We start from the raw sequence: 22,632 nt of genomic DNA on the forward strand, positions 1-22,632 counted from the left end.
CACTAACGCAAGTGTCCATCAAATGTGGCATACACCAAGGTGATGCACTCTCCCCACTGCTGTTCTGCATCGGACTGAACCACCTCAGCCAAATAATCGCCAAGACAGGCTATGGATAGCGCCTCAGAAATGGAGCTACAATCAGTCACCTCCTATACATGGATGACATAAAGCTGTATGCTAAGAGCGAAAGGGACATAGACTCCCTGATCGACACAACCAGGATCTACAGCAGTGACATCGGGATGTCATTCGGGCTGGAGAAATGTAGTCGGATGGTGACTAAGAGGGGCAAGGTAGTCCACACTGAAGGAGTCTCACTCCCTGAAGGAAAAATAGCAGACATTGAAAACAGCTACAAGTAACTCGGTATACCACAGTTCAATGGCAACCTCGAACTAGCAATAGGGAAAGCGGCTACGACCAAATACCTCCAGCGGGTGAGGCAAGTCCTGAGAAGCCAGCTCAATGGCAAGAACCGGGCAATAAACAGCTATGCCCTGCCAGTGATCAGATACCCTGCCGGAATAATAAGGTGGCCAAAGGAAGAGATTCAGACCGCGGATGTTAATACTAGAAAATTCCTCACCATGCATGGAGGGTTACATCCCAAGTCTAGCACCTTGAGACTCTACACAAGCCGCAAGGAAGGCCGGGGAATAGTGAGTGTGAAAGCCACTGTCCAGGATGAAACATCCAAGCTCCATGAATACATCAAAGAGAAGGCTCCAATGGATGATGTACTCTGAGAATGTCTCAGACAATGGGGAACAGAGGATGAGGTGCTGGAAGAGGGACAATCATGGGAGGAAAAGCCCCTACACGGGATGTACCACCGAACCATAAGTGAAGTGGCTGATCTCAAGAAGGCGTATCAGTGGCTTTAGAGGGCTGGCCTAAAGGACAGCACAGAGGCACTGAACACCAGAGCCACAGAGGCACGGAAATACCACACCAGGCAAGACCCAAAGTGTAGATTGTGCAAAGAGGCACCTGAGACAATCCAACACATATGCTGGCAGGGAAAGCCTACATGGAGCGCCATAACCAGGTGGCTGGCATAGTCTACCGAAACATCTGTGCGGAGTATGGACTGGAAACCATGCATCCATTTTCCATACCGCTTATTCCTCATTAGGGTCGCGGGGGGTGCTGGAGCCTATCAGCTGTCTTCGGGCACGAGGCGGGGGACACCCGGAATTGGTTGCCAGCCAATCGCAGGGCACACAAAGACATACAACAGTCACTCTCACACTTACACCTAGGGACAATTCGGAGCGGCCAATCTGCCTGCCATGCATGTTTTTGGAGTGTGGGAGGAAACCGGAGGACCCGGAGAAAACCCACGCGGGCCCAGGGAGAACATGCAAACTCCACAAAGGGAGGCCGGACCAGGACGCGAACCAGCGACCTCTGCACTGTGAAGCCGGTGTGCTAACCACTCGACTACCGGGCCACGGACTGGATACCCCAAGTTCAAAATGGGAAACAACTCCCAAGGTAGTAGAGAACGACCGAGCAAAGATCCTGTGACAGACTGACAAGATGGTAATGGCCAACCAGCCAGATATCGTGGTCATAGATAAAGGGCAAATGACCCCCAATCTCGACGAGTGATTGCAACAGATCCCGGGAAGAACATCTGTTGGCGGATATCTCGGTCCAGAAAAGCGCAGTGCTGGGAACAGCATGGATACTGCGCAGAACCCTCAAGCTTCCTGGCCCGAGGTAAAATGGGGGACTGACACCAGCCATGGGGGGTGAGACGAGGATTTGAGACGAGGATTTTATATATATATATATATATATATATACAGTAAAGTCTCGTTATATCGATATCGGATATATCGATAGTCCCGGTTATATCGATACTATTTCTATGCACGCACGGAGAAAATTACATGCAAACAGGGTCGGATATATCGATAGTCCCGGTTATATCGATATTTTTTCGGACTCCCTTGAATATCGATATAACGAGACTTTACTGTATATATAACTTCATATATGTAACTCGCCACTTATCCAAAACTTCACCCAAACCAGACAAAAGGAATTCCCCAAAATTGTTGCCATTCACAAAATAGTTATGGATTGGATTGGATTGGATTGGATTGGATTTGCCTGTATTAGTCTCACAGTGGAGACATTTAAATTTTCACAGCAGCAAGGGGATGAAAGGAATGAAAGTAGAAAAACAAAATACACGAGCTGCTGGAAATGTAGCCACAGGGGGGCACAAGCCAGTGTCTTATCGTGCCTGTCCCAAGCCCGGAGAACAAACAAAGAAGGTGGAGGATTTTAAGTACTTGGGTGTATTCAAAAGTTCCGGCCCTCTTCTTGCACCTGGGAGGAAGTGTTTGGCATGGCTGCACATCGGAAGCCTTGGACCCACCACCTGTGCCACTTTACCAGCTTGCTTGGCTGCTGTCTCAAAGTGAGCATTTTTCCGGACAAAAAGAAGAGATACGATTGGCTGACAGATGTCTTGATGCCGGTCACAAACACTTTACGCTATCCAAGTGATTGTTCTGACAACAATTGAATCAGCTTCTTTTGGTCTATTTACAAAACTCAAGTCCTTGGCTGAGGCAAATGTATTATATTTGTTTGTCATGCACACACAACGGCGAGAAGGAAAAGACCCAGCGTTTAAAAGGGGAGTAAGGCAAAAAATGCCACAACACATGAACGGGACTGACAGTTTCAAGCAATTTTCCTTTCATCAAATGACAGTTATCCAGGGTCAAATTGGAAACACGTGTTGTGTGTGAAACACCCTCAATTATATTAGACGACTGCAATGAGGTTTAGAAACAGCAAGCTCTTTGTTCTTTTCATCATTGTTGATTTTCATAAGGGATGCTCTCTTACATTTGTTTCTCTCACTGAACAGACCCAAGTCAACCTAAGAACATAATGATCCCTAAACAGGCCATTGTTTAAAGCTTAAGTGCATTTTTATGAGTTCAACTGGAATACATAAACAGGAGGAAAAACATCACCCCAAAGATAGTTTAAATTGTTTTGGGGCATTTCGACAAAAAAGTTATTGCAATTACAAATGCAGTTTTTTGAAACCTCTTAAGTTGTCTTCAATGCCAAATTAAACACATACATTTAGTATTTGGCATGATGTCATCTTAAGTAGATGTCTCCGTGAAATGAGGAGATTCCTAAGCGATCCTATCATTTTTGCAAAACATTTATGCCCTCTCCTCCCTTGCTCTTCTTCATAATGGAACTTAATGGAACTTTCATTAGGAGACAAATGCATTTAAAAATGGAGGACTTAGTATGTTGTGAATACAGAAACATTAATGCCCACTTTTTTAAAGTGATAAGACAGTAATGGATTTCAATGTCAGCTGCTATTTTCTGTCGTAAAGAAAGCGGAAAAACACTAATTGGACATACATTTGTTTTTTTTCCCATGGATAACAACATTACATGATAGGTGTGATGTTGCTTGCAGTGTATGGTCTCAGGCTTCACGTGCAGATAAGCCAATCCGAGGCTTGCCCGTGGGCTGAAAAGAGACACGTCCACTATGTTCCGTCGCTGTCTGCATCAAAGCCAGACAAGGAAGCACGAAGACAACGAGCTTTGCCATTTGAGCTGATGGACTCTTTAAAAATGAGCCCAGCCCAGCCTCGGTGCCCTAATCGCTTCTAAATGAAGTCGTTGGGAAGATGCTGCACGTCGGGCCGGCAAGGTGCGGCGGGCGCTCGCTTGTTTGTGCTCTATGTGGCAATTAAAAATAATTGGCAAGCAGGTTTTTCCCTGAGAATCTTCCAAGAGTGCCAGTGATGATCTAGGGTGGAGAAAGCTCCAACCAAGCAGACGGCCTGCCCTACTCTTCCTCAGCCAGCAGAGGGCCCAACGAGAAGCGCCGGACGAAGCAACGCACACTTACTGTGTCGGACTGGGTCCGCATTCGCCGGCCGTGCTGCTCTCACAATTTGGACTCATTCTGGACAGCACCAGTCCAGATTACCGCCCAACTCGGACCGACCACCTTCTGTCTGGCTGACGGGTCCCGTTGGCATGCCAGCCGCCTAAGGAGAGTGGCGGCACCGACCCCCTCGAACGACTTCGTCAACTATCCAGAATAATGGAGAGTGTGGAAAAGAGGTGAAGAAGCGTGTCCAGGCAGGCTGGAGCGGCTGGAGAAAAATGTCAGGTGTGATGTGTGATAGAAGGGTTTCAGCTAGGATGAAAGGAAAAGTGTATAAAACAGTGGTGAGACCAGCCATGATGTTTGAACTGAAGACAGTGCCACTGAAGAAAAGACAGGAAGCAGAGCTGGAGGTAGCAGAGCTGAAGATGTTCAGGTTTTCTTTGGGAGTGACCAGGTTGGATAGGATCAGGAATGAGTACATTAGAGGGACAACTCATATTAGAGGCTTTGGAGAAAAAGTCAGAGAGGCCAGACTGAGATGGTTTGGAGAGGTTTTGGAGAGAGTGACTATATCGGGAGAAGGATGCTGAGTCTTGAACTGCCAGGCAGGAGACTGAGAGGTACATGAGGACATGAAGGTAGCTGGTGTGAGAGAAGAGGATGCACAAAACCGTGATAGATGGAGGACATTGATTCGCTGTGGCGACCCCTGAAGGGAAGAGCTGATAGGAAAAGAAGAAGAAGATGAGCTGCTGGAAAGGCAGCCATTCCCGCTGCACCCAAGCAAAGTTACCGTTCTCTCACAGATTCAATCAGAATGAGAATCAGAATCATCTTTTTTTCCAAGTATGTAGAACACACAAGAAATTTGTTTCCGGTAGAACATGCTGCACGAGTATCATAATCAAAATCAAGATGAACGAATTATTTCCTGAGGTCAACGAAACAAAAAATAAGTAATACAGTGATTTTCATACTCTCTCTGTGGTGCCAATTTTCCAGCGAAACTTATCCCTATCAGTGTTTGTTAAAATAAAACAAAAACTGAAAGGTATAGAAAGAAAATGCCTGCATCCGTCTCAAGCAAAATATGATAGTGTTGCAACGGCTTTGTGGTTCACTTTATTGTAGCACTTAAAGTAAGAGTCAACAGTTCAGCTGTTGTCAGCTGCTGTGTCGCCGCCCCTCCCTGCGCATTGTTGACTGCTAAATATTGATGGACATCTGGAGCGCCGCTTGCAGCCGCCATCAAATTCAAAAGTTCCGGCCCTCTTCTTGCACCTGGGAGGAAGTGTTTGGCATGGCTGCACATCGGAAGCCTTGGACCCACCACCTGTGCCACTTTACCAGCTTGCTTGGCTGCTGTCTCAAAGTGAGCATTTTTCCGGACAAAAAGAAGAGATACGATTGGCTGACAGATGTCTTGATGCCGGTCACAAACACTTTACGCTATCCAAGTGATTGTTCTGACAACAATTGAATCAGCTTCTTTTGGTCTATTTACAAAACTCAAGTCCTTGGCTGAGGCAAATGTATTATATTTGTTTGTCATGCACACACAACGGCGAGAAGGAAAAGACCCAGCGTTTAAAAGGGGAGTAAGGCAAAAAATGCCACAACACATGAACGGGACTGACAGTTTCAAGCAATTTTCCTTTCATCAAATGACAGTTATCCAGGGTCAAATTGGAAACACGTGTTGTGTGTGAAACACCCTCAATTATATTAGACGACTGCAATGAGGTTTAGAAACAGCAAGCTCTTTGTTCTTTTCATCATTGTTGATTTTCATAAGGGATGCTCTCTTACATTTGTTTCTCTCACTGAACAGACCCAAGTCAACCTAAGAACATAATGATCCCTAAACAGGCCATTGTTTAAAGCTTAAGTGCATTTTTATGAGTTCAACTGGAATACATAAACAGGAGGAAAAACATCACCCCAAAGATAGTTTAAATTGTTTTGGGGCATTTCGACAAAAAAGTTATTGCAATTACAAATGCAGTTTTTTGAAACCTCTTAAGTTGTCTTCAATGCCAAATTAAACACATACATTTAGTATTTGGCATGATGTCATCTTAAGTAGATGTCTCCGTGAAATGAGGAGATTCCTAAGCGATCCTATCATTTTTGCAAAACATTTATGCCCTCTCCTCCCTTGCTCTTCTTCATAATGGAACTTAATGGAACTTTCATTAGGAGACAAATGCATTTAAAAATGGAGGACTTAGTATGTTGTGAATACAGAAACATTAATGCCCACTTTTTTAAAGTGATAAGACAGTAATGGATTTCAATGTCAGCTGCTATTTTCTGTCGTAAAGAAAGCGGAAAAACACTAATTGGACATACATTTGTTTTTTTTCCCATGGATAACAACATTACATGATAGGTGTGATGTTGCTTGCAGTGTATGGTCTCAGGCTTCACGTGCAGATAAGCCAATCCGAGGCTTGCCCGTGGGCTGAAAAGAGACACGTCCACTATGTTCCGTCGCTGTCTGCATCAAAGCCAGACAAGGAAGCACGAAGACAACGAGCTTTGCCATTTGAGCTGATGGACTCTTTAAAAATGAGCCCAGCCCAGCCTCGGTGCCCTAATCGCTTCTAAATGAAGTCGTTGGGAAGATGCTGCACGTCGGGCCGGCAAGGTGCGGCGGGCGCTCGCTTGTTTGTGCTCTATGTGGCAATTAAAAATAATTGGCAAGCAGGTTTTTCCCTGAGAATCTTCCAAGAGTGCCAGTGATGATCTAATGACGCTTCATTAGGCATGCTGAAAGCTTCCAGCGCCAGATGACACACGCAATTAGCCGCCATCACAGTCATTAGAAAAGAAAGAAAAATCATTAAAAAAAATGCCCCGGCCAAGATGAGCTCTTCACTTAAAGACCAATTCATTTGCTAATTGATTTCTTATTACCGGCAAGCAAAAAGGATGGTTTGGCCAACTACTGCTGCTGCTAATTAATGGCATTTATGCCATTAGTCAATCAGTTATTTTTTTTCTGGGATCTTGGATACTAGGAACATGGCTGCAGGCTTTTTCGTGTTAGCATTTTTGTACCAAGAACCGATGAATAATACCTGCTGATTACGTATGCGTGCCACGTGACCAAATGAGTGAGGGATGAGAGGGCTGATGTAATTAAAAGATCAGAAAGGTCTCTGTAAATGTGTTTGCATCATTTGACACGTTTCTGTGGTACGGCTGTGTGAATACCGTTCTTATATTTTTTGACTGGGACTGTCAATTACAACTTGCAGCCAGCAAGGACAATGTCATTTTTATTTTATTTTATTTTATTTTATTTTATTTTATTTTATTTTATTTTATTTTATTTTATTTTAAGAAATGCATATAATTAATATAAGAAAAAATATGTGGATCAATTATTTTTTTGTTTACTGAAGACAATTTACTAATCCAAAATATGTGCTTTTGAAAAAAACACTTTTGGGCTTAAGTAAGATTGCTCATCTATTGCCATAAATATTTGCTACATTTCTAGCTGCAATGGGCTGAATGTAGATATTTATTCCTTAATGGGGTGTTGAAAACATGAAGGATGACAACAGTGACGCATTTGAAGGGAGCCCTGAGTTTAAATCTGATCCCAGAATCATCTCGCCAGGATACAAGAGACCTCCCGACTTCCCACTGTGCTGCCTTCCAGTGGCGCCTTTTGTGATTGTCACATTGTCCTTTTCTTTTCTTTTTGTATTCCTTGCACCCCTCACTTGGTCTTTGTGTGATTCTGTTCTTTCAAATCATGTCGTGTCAAGCACGCAGCGCGCGGGAGTCTCTTCTATGAACTCTCTCAGTGGACCATCTTGTAATAGTGCGATTGAGATAGTGTAGCTTCACTCCATTAAAAAGCCTCTGCTGGCCAAGACCAGAGGGACTCCCTCCTTATGGCCCGACACACAAAGCAAGACACTTACTGCAAATGGGCCTCATTGCTCTCTGAAGACGTTGTTAACACGTCTGCGGGTTGGCTTCCTCCTGCCAGGAGGGAACCAGATCCATGTTGGTGTTGGCTAAATTAATTACAAGCTGTGACCGACTGCTCAAACCGACGTTTGTTCTACATTCAGGGTCATCTCCGAGACTCCCGAGGGTGCGCTGATGCCAATCTGATGTAAGGAAACGCACACAGGCCAGTCTGAATAATGTATACAGACACACACATGTATCTTGGTTCAGCTGTCTCGACACAACCCTCCCCAAAAATGATCAATGTCCTCCTATTATTATTTATCCCCCCTCAATGCCCCCGTACCCCGGATCTCTTTCATGATGCCCTCTGGGAACCAAACAAAACAGGGATTTCTACTGCAAATCAGGAGCTAAAACACCATGTGATCAGCCATGAATTATTTGCACACTATTGATTTGTAGCAATTGTTGCTTTTTTCCCCCAGCGGACATTTTCGCCACGCCGTGGGCCGATCAACAGCCATTCTAGCATCCTCAGAGATCCGCGCAAAATAGCAGAAAAAATGGTTGAAGAGCATTAAAATCTTAAATGTTTTTGTTTTCCCCTTTAATTTATTTATTTAGAATTTATATAGAATGATGGACCTAATCCAATGATTGTGTGCAGTCTATGGCCCACTAACCAGATTATGAACTTCTATACTGAACTTAAAAGTAAAAGATACTGGCTAATTAATGGGGTTACCTAAGTCATTCGACGAGAAAGAGGCACACAGCAAGGGTGTGTTTGACTTTGAATGCAACGTGGATTGCTGAATTTTCTTTGCATATCCAGGCGCATTTTAGGAGACAATGTCAATTGCATGCTCACCCCACTCCCTTCCTCTCTCCAACATGGCAGTGCCCCGTGGCTACAGAGTATAAACGACAAACTGACATGGGCACATTCTCATAACGTTTGAGCTGGTTACATTTTTTTTTTGTCTTTTGTGGTGCAGGAAGCTTTGTTTCAACGGCAGGGGAGGCTTTTCAACACGCTCTGCACCTTCAATGATAAAAAAAAGAAGAAAAGAAAAAAACTGAAAGGAATAAGTGTAGCACTACATGGCTGCAAACCAGCCCGAGGACTCTTCACTGACTACTATTAATGATAGCGGAAAAAGATAAAAAATGTCACCAACTTGGGAAATGTATTGAAGACTGGCAATAGTTCACAATCCATGCTGTACATAGGTGTGTAATGAGGTGTGTAAATGTGTAAATGAGGAAGATGAGTACCATTTGAAGGCAAACATCCTTGTGTGTAAAGCTGAAACATAACAACAACCGCAGAAACATATTGTCAACTACAGCTAGGTAAAGATCTTTGCACCCCTGCACAAGTAATTATGTTGACATGCTCAAAATGTTAGCGACCCATTTCACATATGAAAACCATTTTTGGTCCACTTCGCGACATTCCAACACATTTGGAATCATTTTAAATGTTGACACACGGTTGGTGGATTAGAGACAGTGTCAACACGGGGGATTTAAAGTACCTCCAACAGTTTCATGCTAATGTCGTTCACGATACATGCTAATAATCTGCTCGATATGCTGTGATATCAGCCGGAGCAACGTGCATCCACACTCTCACTGTTTTTTTTTTAAGAGTGCTCGCTTGCTGTATCACAGTTCATCATTTTCACCCTGCTCTATTTTGCAGAAAATTAAGTGATTTTTTTTCGGTCTTTTGAGTCTTCATGCCAGCCTAAATGTGATTTTTCAATGCAATGCCACTTTGTGTTTCATCATGCCATATAAGCACTATTTCGTGTTTGAAGAATCGAACAGCAAGAGAAAGGGCCAAATAATGTCCCCCACTCAACTCTAGTAAAAGCTATTGTTCTATAGCAGAGCAGGACTGTTAGCCAAAGTATCAATTGTTTAAGGTTTATAATTACCATTACTTTTTTTGGTAGAGCGCGTTGAGAGAATTTGTTATTTGAACCGAATTATACACGTTTTAAATATTCTTCAGAACCATGCAAATTCACATCTGCAATGTAATCCACCACTGTGTTAATGTCTGTCTTTCACCCTCCCCCCCTCACACACACATACACACATTGAGGATAGCCACATATAAGAATGCTGACACTTGGAGTGTGTAAAGAAACATTTGAAAACAGGTAGGAGGAGGAATTCCTCAGCTCCTCTAATGAGAGTAAATGGAAGGATGAGGAGATATATTCATGTCACCTCACCACTGGGACTAATTGTTGTTTTTATTTGCCAAGTGATTTTATATTACAAATAGCTTCATGAATGGCCACAGTGAATATTACAATGCTGCAATTTATTGGATATCGGTTTATAATTCTTGATGTTGGCATTCACTATCAATTTCTCTATAAAGGTATATTCAAGTTAAATGAAAACAAAAATACTGTATACTCGTGATATTATGGTTGTCTAGGATGACTGAAGTATGATTTCAGATTAAAATCAGAATCAGAATCATCTTTATTGCCAAGTATGTAGAACACACAAGGAATTTGTCTCCGGTAGAACATGCTATAGAGTAACATCATCAAAGATTGCAAATAGGCACGATACAGTTATATTTGAGTTACTGTTTATCGAATTAATGGCTGGGGGAAGAATAATCCCTTTTTATAATCCTAATTTATGCATTAATAATAGGAAGAATAATCATGATAAAAATCTTAATTTGGGAGCAGGTAGATTGATGTTTTGCCTGCAGAGGAGTATAGTTTATTCGGAGGCTCCTTTAAGAGTTTTTTTAAACTACAATGCAGCATGCTCCTATCGATGCAAGCTTCTGATTGGAGCACACATACAGCACCTGGAAAACAACATTTCATTATTATACTTCAACATGAGAAAAAACATTTATTTCAAGAACAGTTTAGTCACTCCATGGGCGGAAGGCTATAGTCACCTGCAAGAGTATTATATTTTAGTTACATGCATGGTTTTCATGAAAAGATAAATAAATAGACGACAACATAATCACCACCTTCTTTTAATGATGCTTTTTGGTGTGATTTAACTATCGTCGCGCCGACAAGCTGGTGCGCATTGTTTAGAGCGTTTATTAACAGGTGAAAACAGGCGTCGCTGTGTGTATACGTGCTCGCGCGCGTGTGTTCACTATGTCTGATAAATGGAGAGACATCCAAGCACGTCGTTAGAGCGCAGCCGATGAGACGCGGCGAGATGTCGTCTGCATTCGCGGAGCTGGCGGGCCGCCTTCCCCGGGGAGCGCGCGCCTTTCCCGGCCTTTATTGTAATCCTTCGCTGCCCGATCCTGATGGAAGCCCAGTTAAAAAAGTCACGTATTACGAGGGTACGTCGAAGCCACATTTATATCGCTCTCCACCTGGGACACCACACCAGAATGAATACAATACACGGCTGATTTATGTATTGATCTCTCTCTCTCTCTCTCTCTCTCTCTCTCTCTCTCTCTCTCTCTCTCTCTCTCTCTCTCTCTCTCTCTCTCTCTCTCTCTCTCTCTCTCTCTCTCTCTCTCTCTCTCTCTCGTCCACCACAAAGGATTACAGAACACCGATATTAAATGCAATCTAGATTTTCCTCGCTTTAAATATTTTGAAGACGTATGTAGTATTATTTAACAATTATATAATATACTAAAACAATTAAATATATACATCATATGCAGTACATGCAACTACACACACACACACACACACACACACACACACACACACACACACACACACACACATATATATATATATATATATATATATATATATATATATATATATATATATATATATATATATATATATATATATATATATATATATATATATATATATATATATATATAAAACTAAATGGGTAATAATTCGCTTACTTGCGTATTTTGGAGAGGAATTAATCATGAATACAGCCATGGTGGGCATTTTTTATGATTCCGCCCCCACCCCCTACTTTAATTCATTTAAGCGCCTCCATCAGCTCACCATTGATTAGTGGAGTTAAAAAGGGAAATAAAGAAATACAAAATCAAGAGAAGGAGAGAGAAAGGGGGGGGCGGCGGTGCATTGCTGAAAATCGAATTGTGCGTGGAGTGGAGATAAGGCCTTTAATTGCGCCAGACGCAGGGAGTGTGTGTGTGTATGAAAGGGGGTGGGGGTCTTGAGCTGGTATAAATACTTGGCTCTCCAAAACACACTCACAGCAGCAGGAGTGATCTCACCTCCACTCCTTTCACTCTCACTCTCTCGTTGCACTCACCGCAAGGCAGTACGGAGCTCTCACACGGCGTGGATTTTTATTTTTGGACTCTTTTATTTTTCTTTTTTCCCCCGACCCCCGGGAGGAGGAAAAGGATCGAGGCCGGGGGCGGCTTTTTTTAAGAAGGAAGGGAGAGTCATGGAAGAACTGACGGCGTTCGTGTCCAAGTCGTTCGAGGCGAAAAGCAAAGAGAGCAGCAAGGAGGCCATCACGTACCGGGAGGTTTTGGAAACGTCCGGGTTGGCCCGGCCGAGGGAGTTGGGCAGCCCGGCCGAACACGACTTCAGCGAGAGCACCCACTGTCCGTTGCACGCCTACAAGGAACATGCGGAGCTGGACAAGGACAAGCTCAAGGACTTCCATGTCACGCGGCCCACCGAAGGTAACCGTTTCGCTCGAGCACCCCTCCAAAAATGAGACAACAATTGATGCTCTCTTCGAATGACAATTAAAACGCCTTGACGCTACAAAATATTCAAATAATAACTAATAAGTCATTTTTATGTGCGACGAAAAAATATTTTCAACGCAAAATCTGTTATTTTATTTATATTCACGCATCCTAACATCGCGAAGATTTCCCCCTACACAGTTGATTGAATGTCTGTCGGAAACATATTAAAACGGCCAAATTATGTATTGGATTCTGTTACTGTATTTTTATAAATAAAAGGTGGAATGATATTACGTTCAAACATAGCTGCAAATATAACATTTTATTATTGTTAAATGGATACATGACTATACTATGAAGTGCAGTGTATGGTTGTATTTTTTGTTTATTCGTTTTGTTTTATATTATTATACATACATATTAACCTCAATCGTGGTTGCTTTTGTTATTAGTAGTGGAGATTTTCTTTATTATAAACTGAAGTACAGTGAATTGCACAGCACGTGGGATCAATCAACATAAAGGAACAATACTTTACCCATGCTGAATTTATGTTCTCTCTTTGGCCCGCAGAGCGTTGCATTCAATGCACACCGTATCTTAAAAAAATCCAGGGTGAAGATTGACAAATTGACATTTCGAAAACCGCTGTCAAAATCACCATTCCTGCTTTAAGACTTTTAAACGGTAATTTCTAAATGCTCAAATAAATGTGTAAAAAATAGGTGCTGTCTAAACGAAAGAATTAATGAAAATTATATACCACGCGTTTAGCTATGAACTGTCGTTATTTGCACACCCTTAAATTGGCAAACATAAATAAATACAAATAAATAAAAAATAAGTGGGTACGCCAAATGGCGTGGGAGGTGCATTTGGCGACCTTGCTTTGATTATGCGTGGTTGGGACGTGCGCGCAGGCATCTACGAGTGCAGCAAGGACAAGAAGGAGGAGGTGAAGTCAGAGGACGAAGACGCGCAGGGCAAACTGAAGCAGCGAAGGAGTCGCACCAACTTCACGCTGGAGCAACTCAACGAGCTGGAGCGTCTCTTCGACGAGACGCACTACCCGGACGCCTTTATGCGAGAGGAGCTGAGCCAGCGTCTCGGGCTCTCCGAGGCCCGCGTGCAGGTACCACCTGGATGACAAACTTGCATGGGGGGATGACCGGGATATACGCATCGATAGAGAGCGAACGGAAAAGAAACACATTCAGTCGTTATCACGTGCAATATGACGGCGAAAATAATTTGGGAATTTGTTTTATTTTAATTTAAGTCATGTTGCTCACAGCGCGAAAGAATAATAGAAAAACTAAAACATTACATAATTAAAGTTATCATGTTTCGCAAGGACAATGCAAAAAAATATTTACATAGCCTGCAGATTTCAGTGTTTTTTTTTTAGCAAAATAAGACTCTTTTAACTGCAACCGCACATTTAAAGACACGTTTCTTTTTATTCTTAATTTATTCTCACTAATGTGGAGATTCACTTTACGAAGAGGCATATATATATATATATATATATATATATATATATATATATATATATATATATATATATATATATATATATATATATATATATATATATATATATATATATATATATATATATATATATATATATATATATATATATATGTGTGTGTGTGTGTGTGTGTGTGTGTGTGTGTGTGTGTGTGTGTGTGTGTGTGTGCGCGTGCGTGCGTGTGTATTGTACACGTTGCACCCACGTAGCAAAAAAAGCCGTTGCTTGTTATATTTAATTTAAAACACAAAAAAATTAATCTACCAATTTGCAGGACATTATAGTCTGCGTATTTTCTATGCCATTCAGCATTTATAATGCTTTTATAGTGCTAGCTAGAGTGCAGGTTTTAAACGTCTTTTTTTGGTGGGGGTGATTTTTTTACCCCTGCCTATTAAGACAAACCAAACGCTTTTCTTTTTTTGGGTGCATTTTGTGTTTTTTTCATCGTGCATTGAGAGCATCTGCACGTGGATGTAATTGAAATTTATGAGAGTCAGCCATTATTTAGCTCGAATATGTTGGTCCGTGCTAAATGAAATGTCATTATTCACTGTCGAGAACATAAAAGGAAAAAAATGAGCGGAAATGAGATTAGCGCGTATTATTGAGTGCCCCTCAATGAAGGAATAACTGTCTCAAGCCTTGTAACTCGCACGTACCGTGCAATTTGCATTCGACACAGAAGGATGATGCATCATAATAACAATAATAATCCTGATTGAATTAACTGTTTTCCACTTCACTTTCGGTTGACCGCCCCACTAAAAGGTATCGACCAAGCCGTTGTACAGATTATCGTTTTTGAGCCGGTTGTTAATTGCTCATCGGCGTAATAATGACCGTTTTTGCAGGGGGTCCGAGGGGGCGGGGCTAATTCAGATTATTCATGAGGACAAATTCGGGTGATGTTGATTACTAATCGCACACAGCCAGACATAAGAGCTGCCAGAAAACTGCCAAAAACTCGATTCTCACTTCTGAATGTAATTTTTCTTCACTTAAAAATAGTACCATTACTGCACAGCGTTTGAAATGCTGTACTTTATGATACAGATTTATTTGTATTTTTATTTAAATGATGCCACAAAGCTTTTCATATTAACTGTTTTATTTTCTCAAGCGTCCACCACTTGATTCTTGATTTGGAATAGTAACATAAAATTCGCGTGAGAAGATGGCAAGAATTTTGCAAAATACCCAGCTCTAAATTATTTTCCAATACAGTACAGTACATTATGCAATTTTCTATTTACAATAGCTTCTTGATCTAGCTAGTTGTTGTTGTCTCTCTCTCTGTGTAAAAAAGTATGTGTGCGTGTGTGAGTATCTCTCTCTCTCTCTCTCTTTCTTTCTCTCTCTCTCTCTCTCTCTCTCTCTCTCTCTCTCTCTCTCTCTCTCTCTCTCTCTCTCTCTCTCTCTCTCTCTCTCTCTCTCTTTCTGTCTTTCTATATAAATACATATTGGATTGGATTTGCCTTTATTAGCCTCGCAGTGGAGAAATTTACATTTCACAGCAGCAATGGAATATATAAATATATATGGAATATAGGGAATGGAATATGAATATATATATACATGTATATATATATATATATATATATATATATATATATATATATATATATATATATATATATATATATATATATATATATATATATATATATATATATATATATACTCACACACACACACTATATATATATATATATATATATATATATATATATATATATATATATATATATATATATATATATATATATATATATATATATATATATATATATATATATTTATACTCACACACACGCACACACACGCACACACGCACACACACAACCTATATATTCTACATTTGTGAAATAATATAATGCAATGAGGGCGGCCTGGTATTGAGTGGTTAGCACAGTGACGTAACAGTGCAGAGGTTGTGAGTTCAAATCTGCGTCGGTCTCCCTGTTTGGAGTTTGAATGTTCTTCTCAGGCAGGGGTGGGTTTTCTCCAGGTCCTCCAGTTTCCTCCCACTCTCCAAAAACATGCATGGCAGGCTGATTGAACACTCGAAATCGCCCTGAGTTGTGACTTTGAGAGCAAATGGTTGTTTGTCTCCGGATTGCTGGCAACCAATTCAGGGTGTGCCTCACGGAGTCGGCTGGAATAGGGTCCAGCACACCCTGCGACCCTCGTGAGGTTAAAGCGCTCAATGAATGAATGAATGTTATTGTTTTGTGCATGTTTGCATGGACAGCTTTGTTCTTCTCCACTGACAAGAAAAAAAAAACATCACTGTGGTGCATGGGTCTTTTTATTTTAGGTAATTTGTCTATTGGTGAAATTATTTTTCCCAATCGCAGGTTTGGTTCCAAAACAGAAGAGCAAAATGTCGAAAACAAGAAAACCAGATGCACAAAGGTAAATGTTAAATTTTCAACACTTGTTTTTAAAATTTTTAAATTGTGCCTTTTATTTTATTTTGTTTGATCAATTCAAAAAATATAAAGAAGTGTTCTCATCTCACGTAACAACAACTGTCTGGCTGTCTGACAGACATCTTTCCCTTTTCTCCAGGCGTCATCTTAGGCAGCGGTAGTCACTTGGATGCTTGCAGGGTGGCACCCTACGTAAACATGGGGGCCCTTCGGATGCCCTTCCAACAGGTAGGACATACAACCTGTTTATAAAGGTGATTTTTGCGTGCGGAAGGGGCTTGTGACGCTACACCATCCAGTTTAAAAAATGGAAAGGCCATATAATGATATAAGGGTCTTTAAGTTTCTGGCATGTCTCGTTCCTCGAATTAACAAGTTCTTGTACTGTGGCATTTTGGGGGAGCTCTTGGTTGCATTAATGGCATTTCAATCCATTTCAATGGGGAACGTTGATTTGACAGTGGGTAAAATGAGTTATAAACTTGGAAATCAACTACCAGTGCCCATAAAATGCAAGAGTATCCATCCAGTCAGATATGATCTGCGCTACACAGAATGCCCGAAAGTTCATATGCCCTTGACTGTGGTAAGGATAAATTTATATATGTACTTTGAATTAAAATTAGTCAGCAGTTCCTGTGACCGAAAAACACAAAGGTCCTCCAAACCCGCTCCTATTCTAGGGTAATGACGCCTCTCATGAAATGCACCATATACAGTAGCTGGGGTAGGAAACCTGCGCCGGATGGTACATGTCATCCCTATAGAACTAAACAATAAGCCAAATTCTCCTTCACATTGCAATGCAATATTCTAATTTCAAATCTCAAAGGTTGCAATTTTGAAAACAAAACAAAACCATTAACAAGCTGTGCTTGACTTTGATCGGTTGGCAGGATTTTTTACTAATTATTCAGGGATATATATGTATATATATATATATATATATATATATATATATATATATATATATATATATATATATATATATATATATATATATATATATATATATATATATATATATATCTTTCTCTCTCTTCTCTCTCTCTCTCTCTCTCTCTCTCTCTCTCTCTCTCTCTCTCTCTCTCTCTCTCTCTCTCTCTCTCTCTCTCTCTCTCTCGCCTTATCGAAGCCCTCTCGCCCGCTGATGTTGTGACTGCAGCGGCCTAATTAGGCCAATGGGGCGGCAGGCGTGAGAACATGAAAGAGACGATGAAAGCAGGGGAGGGGGTGAAAAACGAAATGAAGCTTATCGAGGTTGAGCTGGCAGAAGGAGCATGAGGCCTGCCTGCTGAGAGATTCTCGCCAAACCGAGTCAAAGCTGGAGTGTATAGAATGCATACAAGGAAAAAAAATATATACACAGGTCAACACCCTCCAAGCCATATATTTGTACTTTGTAAGTTTAACCTACAAAGTGCAAATCCACAGAAGGTCGAGTTGATGTCAAACACTCTCCTAGCACTTTTTATCGAGATATATCAAAACAGAGTGATATGATTCGCAATAAAGTATGTTGAATAAAACAGTTGGGCGGCCCGGTAGTCGAGTGGTTAGCACACCGGCTTCACAGTGCAGAGGTCGCCGGTTCGCGTCCCGGTCCGGCCTCCCTGTGTGGAGTTTGCATGTTCTCCCCGGACCCGCGTGGGTTTTCTCCAGGTCCTCCGGTTTCCTCCCACACTCCAAAAACATGCATGGCAGGCAGAGTGACCACTCCAAATTGTCCATAGGTGTGAGTGTGAGAGTGACTGTTGTATGTCTTTGTGTGCCCTGCGATTGGCTGGCAACCAATTCAGGGTGTCCCCTGCCTCGTGCCCGAAGACAACTGAGCTAGGCTCCAGCAACCCCCGCGACCCTAATGAGGAATAAGCGGTACGGAAAATGAGATGAGATGAGAATAAAACAATTGTAAATGCTTTAAATACGTTTAACTTATCACGTGATTATTTCTGAGAAAAGGGGAAAATGTGTTAGTTTACCACATTTTAATGATGTGCACAACCAAAATTTAAGCATTTTCATTTTGAGTGTAATAACTTACTTTTGTAAGTTGATTTACAGTTTTAATTAGTTAACCAAGCTGGTGATTCAAGTGACTCATACCCATTGAAAAAAATCAAATGGCATTCATCTGTTTCAAATTCCAAGAAAAATGCTTTTAGTCAGGAAAAATAGCACTTTGTTGTTACAAACAAAATAAAATAAGAACGATACACACATGCATAAGTGCGTGCACGCATCCACACATACACACACACACAAACACGCACGCACACACACACACACACACACACACGCACACACACACACGCACACACACACACACACACACACACACACACACACACACACACACACACACACACACACACACATACACACATGCACACGCATACACACGCACACACACACACGCACACGCACACACACACACACACACACACACACACACACACACACACACGCACAAACACACACACGCACACACACACACATGAACACACACACATATATATAATATATAATATATATATATTTTTTTCACTCACCATGTTTTTTTGTGTGCATGAGACAGTAGGACCACCTGTTTTTTGTTTAGATGGTGTCACCTCCCCACAAGAAAATGACTCAATGTAGTTTTTAATCAGTTCGTCACAATATTTGTTTGCCAAGCAACTCTAACTGCAAACAGTGTCTAACTGCCATTTTTACTTTCACTATCTGTATTTTATGCTAAAAAATAAAACAAATATGTCAAGTTAAGGCTCCTGTTTGTGTTGAAAGCACAAAATAGTTTCACCACTTAATCATGTGCTGTTTGAAACACATAAAATAGGCGGCAGTGTCTTCCTCTGAAGTCAGCATGCTTAATTTTCACCTCCTTCTATTTGGACATAATTGCCCAGAATATGAAATTGGATATGCCACGATCCTTATGTCTTTTATTTATTAATTCTTTCTTTTAATCCTCCTGCCCTGCCTTGGACTCAGAAATATGTCTGGATAAATATTTATAACTCAAAATATGTTCGCATCTTTTTAATGCAAAACATGTTTATAGACTGAATTGAATACAAAATCAGCACAGCCAGATGTCATAGTTTACATGATCCATAACGGACCGAATGAGAGAGAGAGAAAGTGCGATAGAGAGAGAGACAGAGATAATTGCATCACAGTGTGAAACGTATGCTCGTTGATGACAATGACAATTGTTTGGACAATTGGTTGTATTGCACATAGTTTTACATACACTAACCCCCCTCCCCACACACTGGTTTCAGCATTGCAGGATGGGATTCATTATAATACACACCATGTGAAAATATTCCAATACAGTTTTTCTTTTTTCTTTTTGACTGCAAACATCTATAGTGGTTTGGTATGTTTAATAAGTTAAAGAATATAATACAATACAAAACATTGATTTATAGAGCGCTTTAACAACAGCTGAAGCTGCAAAAAGCGCTTAAACATGGACAGTTATCATGTACAGGAAATAAAGCAAGTCACAAAGTGAGTTGAAAGCCCCAGGGAGTGAAACCAAGATCAAGTTGGAATCATGCTGAGTCAAATGCCAAGAAGTACAAGTGAGTTTTGAGGTGGGTTTTAAAGATGGGCAGTGAGAAGACTTGCCGAATGTTCAGTGGCAGGTTATTCCATAGAGTGGGACCAGCAACGGAAAAGGCTCCAGCCCCTCAGAGCCTCCGAATAGTTTTTGGCAAATCTTTGAAGAACTTCAAAGTTGCACACCTACATCCTTCGATTTGTTGAAACACATCCCTCCTGATTTAGACACTGTAACAAAGCAGCCCTGGTTATAAGTTGCTCCATTTATTTATTTATTTATTTATTTTTCCCTCGCAGGTTCAAGCGCAACTTCAACTGGACGGCGTCGCCCATTCTCACCCCCACCTGCACCCGCACCTGGCCGCCCACGCCCCCTACTTGATGTTCCCGCCCCCTCCCTTTGGACTACCAATCGCCTCGCTGGCCGATTCGGCCTCGGCAGCGGCGGCAGTGGCAGCCGCCGCCAAAAGCAACAGCAAGAACTCCAGCATCGCCGACCTGCGACTCAAGGCAAGGAAACACGCCGAGGCGCTGGGACTCTGACCCCAGGGGGCTGCCCCTCCTCACCTTTAACCCACCCTGCCACACAACCCCCCACAATCCTGCCCTGCTGGCCTGATGGCCCCTAATGGCCTCTCACACAAGACTGCGCCTGTGAAAGGGCCGTGAAACTTGCAGCTAAAACTTAACACAAACACCGAGCAAGAAAGTAGACGCGTCGGAGAACGTTTATGTTTTCTGAGTGGGGGGGAAGGAACAGTTGGAGGAAGATTTTTTTGAAAAAAGGAGAGGAGGGGGAGAGAGAAAATTGTCACAAAAGACCAGCTGCCAAAACAAACCACTTTTCCAACGTAGCGGTCATGTAATACCAATGAAGTCACCTTTTACTTTTCGCCCAACAGGCAGGACTTCTGCGGGGCCAGTGGCTCAGTCCACTCCAGGCACAGATCACATCCCAGGGACCGTACAAACACATGTGGATGTCTGTCTGAGAGTCCGGCACACACTGAGGACTTTAGTGTCAATTACAGTGGCAGGCGACGGTTTATGGAGGGGAGGGGGGCGAACTCGGGGCACATCTCCACACCCCACCCATCCTGACCTCTTCTCTGCCGTTAACAAATGTATGTGCAACCACTGTGTCCGTGCATGGAGGCCTTCCTACAAAGCTCACCATTACTTTCACGTACAATCTTGCCCCCCAAAGGCCGAGGCCTCTCTTATCTTCTTCTAATGGACTTGTGATATAACAATAGCAACAACTTCAACCATTTATTTCATTTTGTTTTGTTTATTTTTCCGGACTTCCTCCTGCTTCCTCCTCGGGTTTTTGTTTCTTTATATCCTGGGTGAAGAAGTGAAAATTGCCTTTGCACTTCAGGTCTCGTATGTTGTGGGTGTTTACAAATGGCACTACAAGGAAGATGCTACTTTATTAAATTAAATACAAAAAACAGGGGTAGGGTGGCGGATTTGGTATGAGTCATATGTGATCCACAAAAAAAAAGAAAAAAAATCAAAGATCAAGGGTATAATCATATTGTACAGTGCCTAACAAATGTATTCGACCACCACCTAGTTCAAGGTTATACTATAGCTGCCCCAATGTTGTTAAAATCAGTATGAGGAAATTGTTCAGCCAAAATGGATATTTTTAACTCAATGATATCAAAGTTGAAGAAAAAAGGTAAAACACATGATTACATATTAAGAAGAAAAACTGAACATTTTCGGCTTTGAATTTAGGTACAATTCATTTAACCAAGTCTTCCTCTTCAAATATTGTGATAAAACATGAATTCTGCTCAGAAATGTGTCCCTTCTGGCGGTCAAATAAATTTGTTCAGCACTATGATTCGAATTTCCTTTTTATTTTGTAATTCTAAAAAAATATGAAGGTATCAGTGAAACTGAAATGCAATGGTGTGCAGTTAAAGTGCAATACTGTAAATAGCAAAAAACATGTCCAATGGCGAGCAGTTCGTTGATAAAGAGAGGCGATGATGTTATTTTTTTTAATGCACTGTTGGGAGTTTCAACTTGCTGTCTGTTTCTTTTTTGAGGCGGCGTGTACATTTTGTCGCATTGGAGAATGACACGGTGCCATATTTTGCGTGAACTCCAGCGTGTTCAGCTGAAATGACATTCATGACAACTCTCAAAACTCAACCGTGAAATCTGAACCAAGTGGTTGTTTACAAAACAATTAGCTTTACTTTGCATGTTGTGTGTGTTTGTGTGAGCTTCATCATTAATTTGCCAAAATATTTGGAATTATGACTCTTGCTTTCCAAACTGCTGTCAGAGCTGTGTCGGAACGCCCATTTTCTTTTCAACCCTCATTACAATTGTTCATGTTTTCATCTTAAATTAAACATGTGCGTGTTTTATTTATTATTCTTGTCCGAAAGTCTATGAAAAATGAAAGAGAGAACTAAAACTTTTTATTTTTACCTTGCTTTTATTTTGCATTAATATTTTTGAAATATACTTGTTTTTTTTTCTTTAAAGAATCAGGGCATAGCTGTGGTGCATAGTCCTGAGAGGAAGAAAAAAAAAAAACACAGCCCCACCCTCCCCAGTC

The 22,632-nt window shown here is 41.4% G+C and overlaps 1 protein-coding gene and 1 pseudogene across 2 annotated transcripts; both read left to right on the forward strand.

The window, feature by feature from the left end:
• The first annotated feature begins 245 nt into the window (after positions 1-245).
• LOC148894670 (uncharacterized) lies at positions 246-1,533 on the forward strand (annotated as a pseudogene).
• Positions 1,534-12,069: 10,536 nt separating this feature from the next.
• On the forward strand, positions 12,070-21,188 carry shox (shox homeobox). Of its 2 annotated transcripts, XM_089003228.1 has the most exons (6): positions 12,070-12,494; positions 13,427-13,638; positions 16,401-16,458; positions 16,594-16,703; positions 20,346-20,558; positions 20,951-21,188. In XM_089003228.1, exons 1-6 carry the CDS (start codon positions 12,251-12,253, stop codon positions 21,038-21,040), a joined length of 927 nt encoding a protein of 308 aa, XP_088859354.1. In that variant the 5' UTR covers positions 12,070-12,250; the 3' UTR covers positions 21,041-21,188. The 2 variants fall into 2 exon arrangements, with proteins under 2 accessions (XP_088859354.1, XP_088859355.1); XM_089003229.1 differs by having other exon boundaries at positions 16,615-16,703; positions 20,346-21,092.
• Positions 21,189-22,632: the final 1,444 nt, after the last annotated feature.

The sequence above is a fragment of the Hippocampus bargibanti genome, linkage group LG08, assembly GCF_051943395.1.
Source record: "Hippocampus bargibanti isolate YZ-2025 linkage group LG08, ASM5194339v1, whole genome shotgun sequence".
In the NCBI taxonomy this organism is placed as follows: Eukaryota; Metazoa; Chordata; class Actinopteri; order Syngnathiformes; family Syngnathidae; genus Hippocampus; species Hippocampus bargibanti.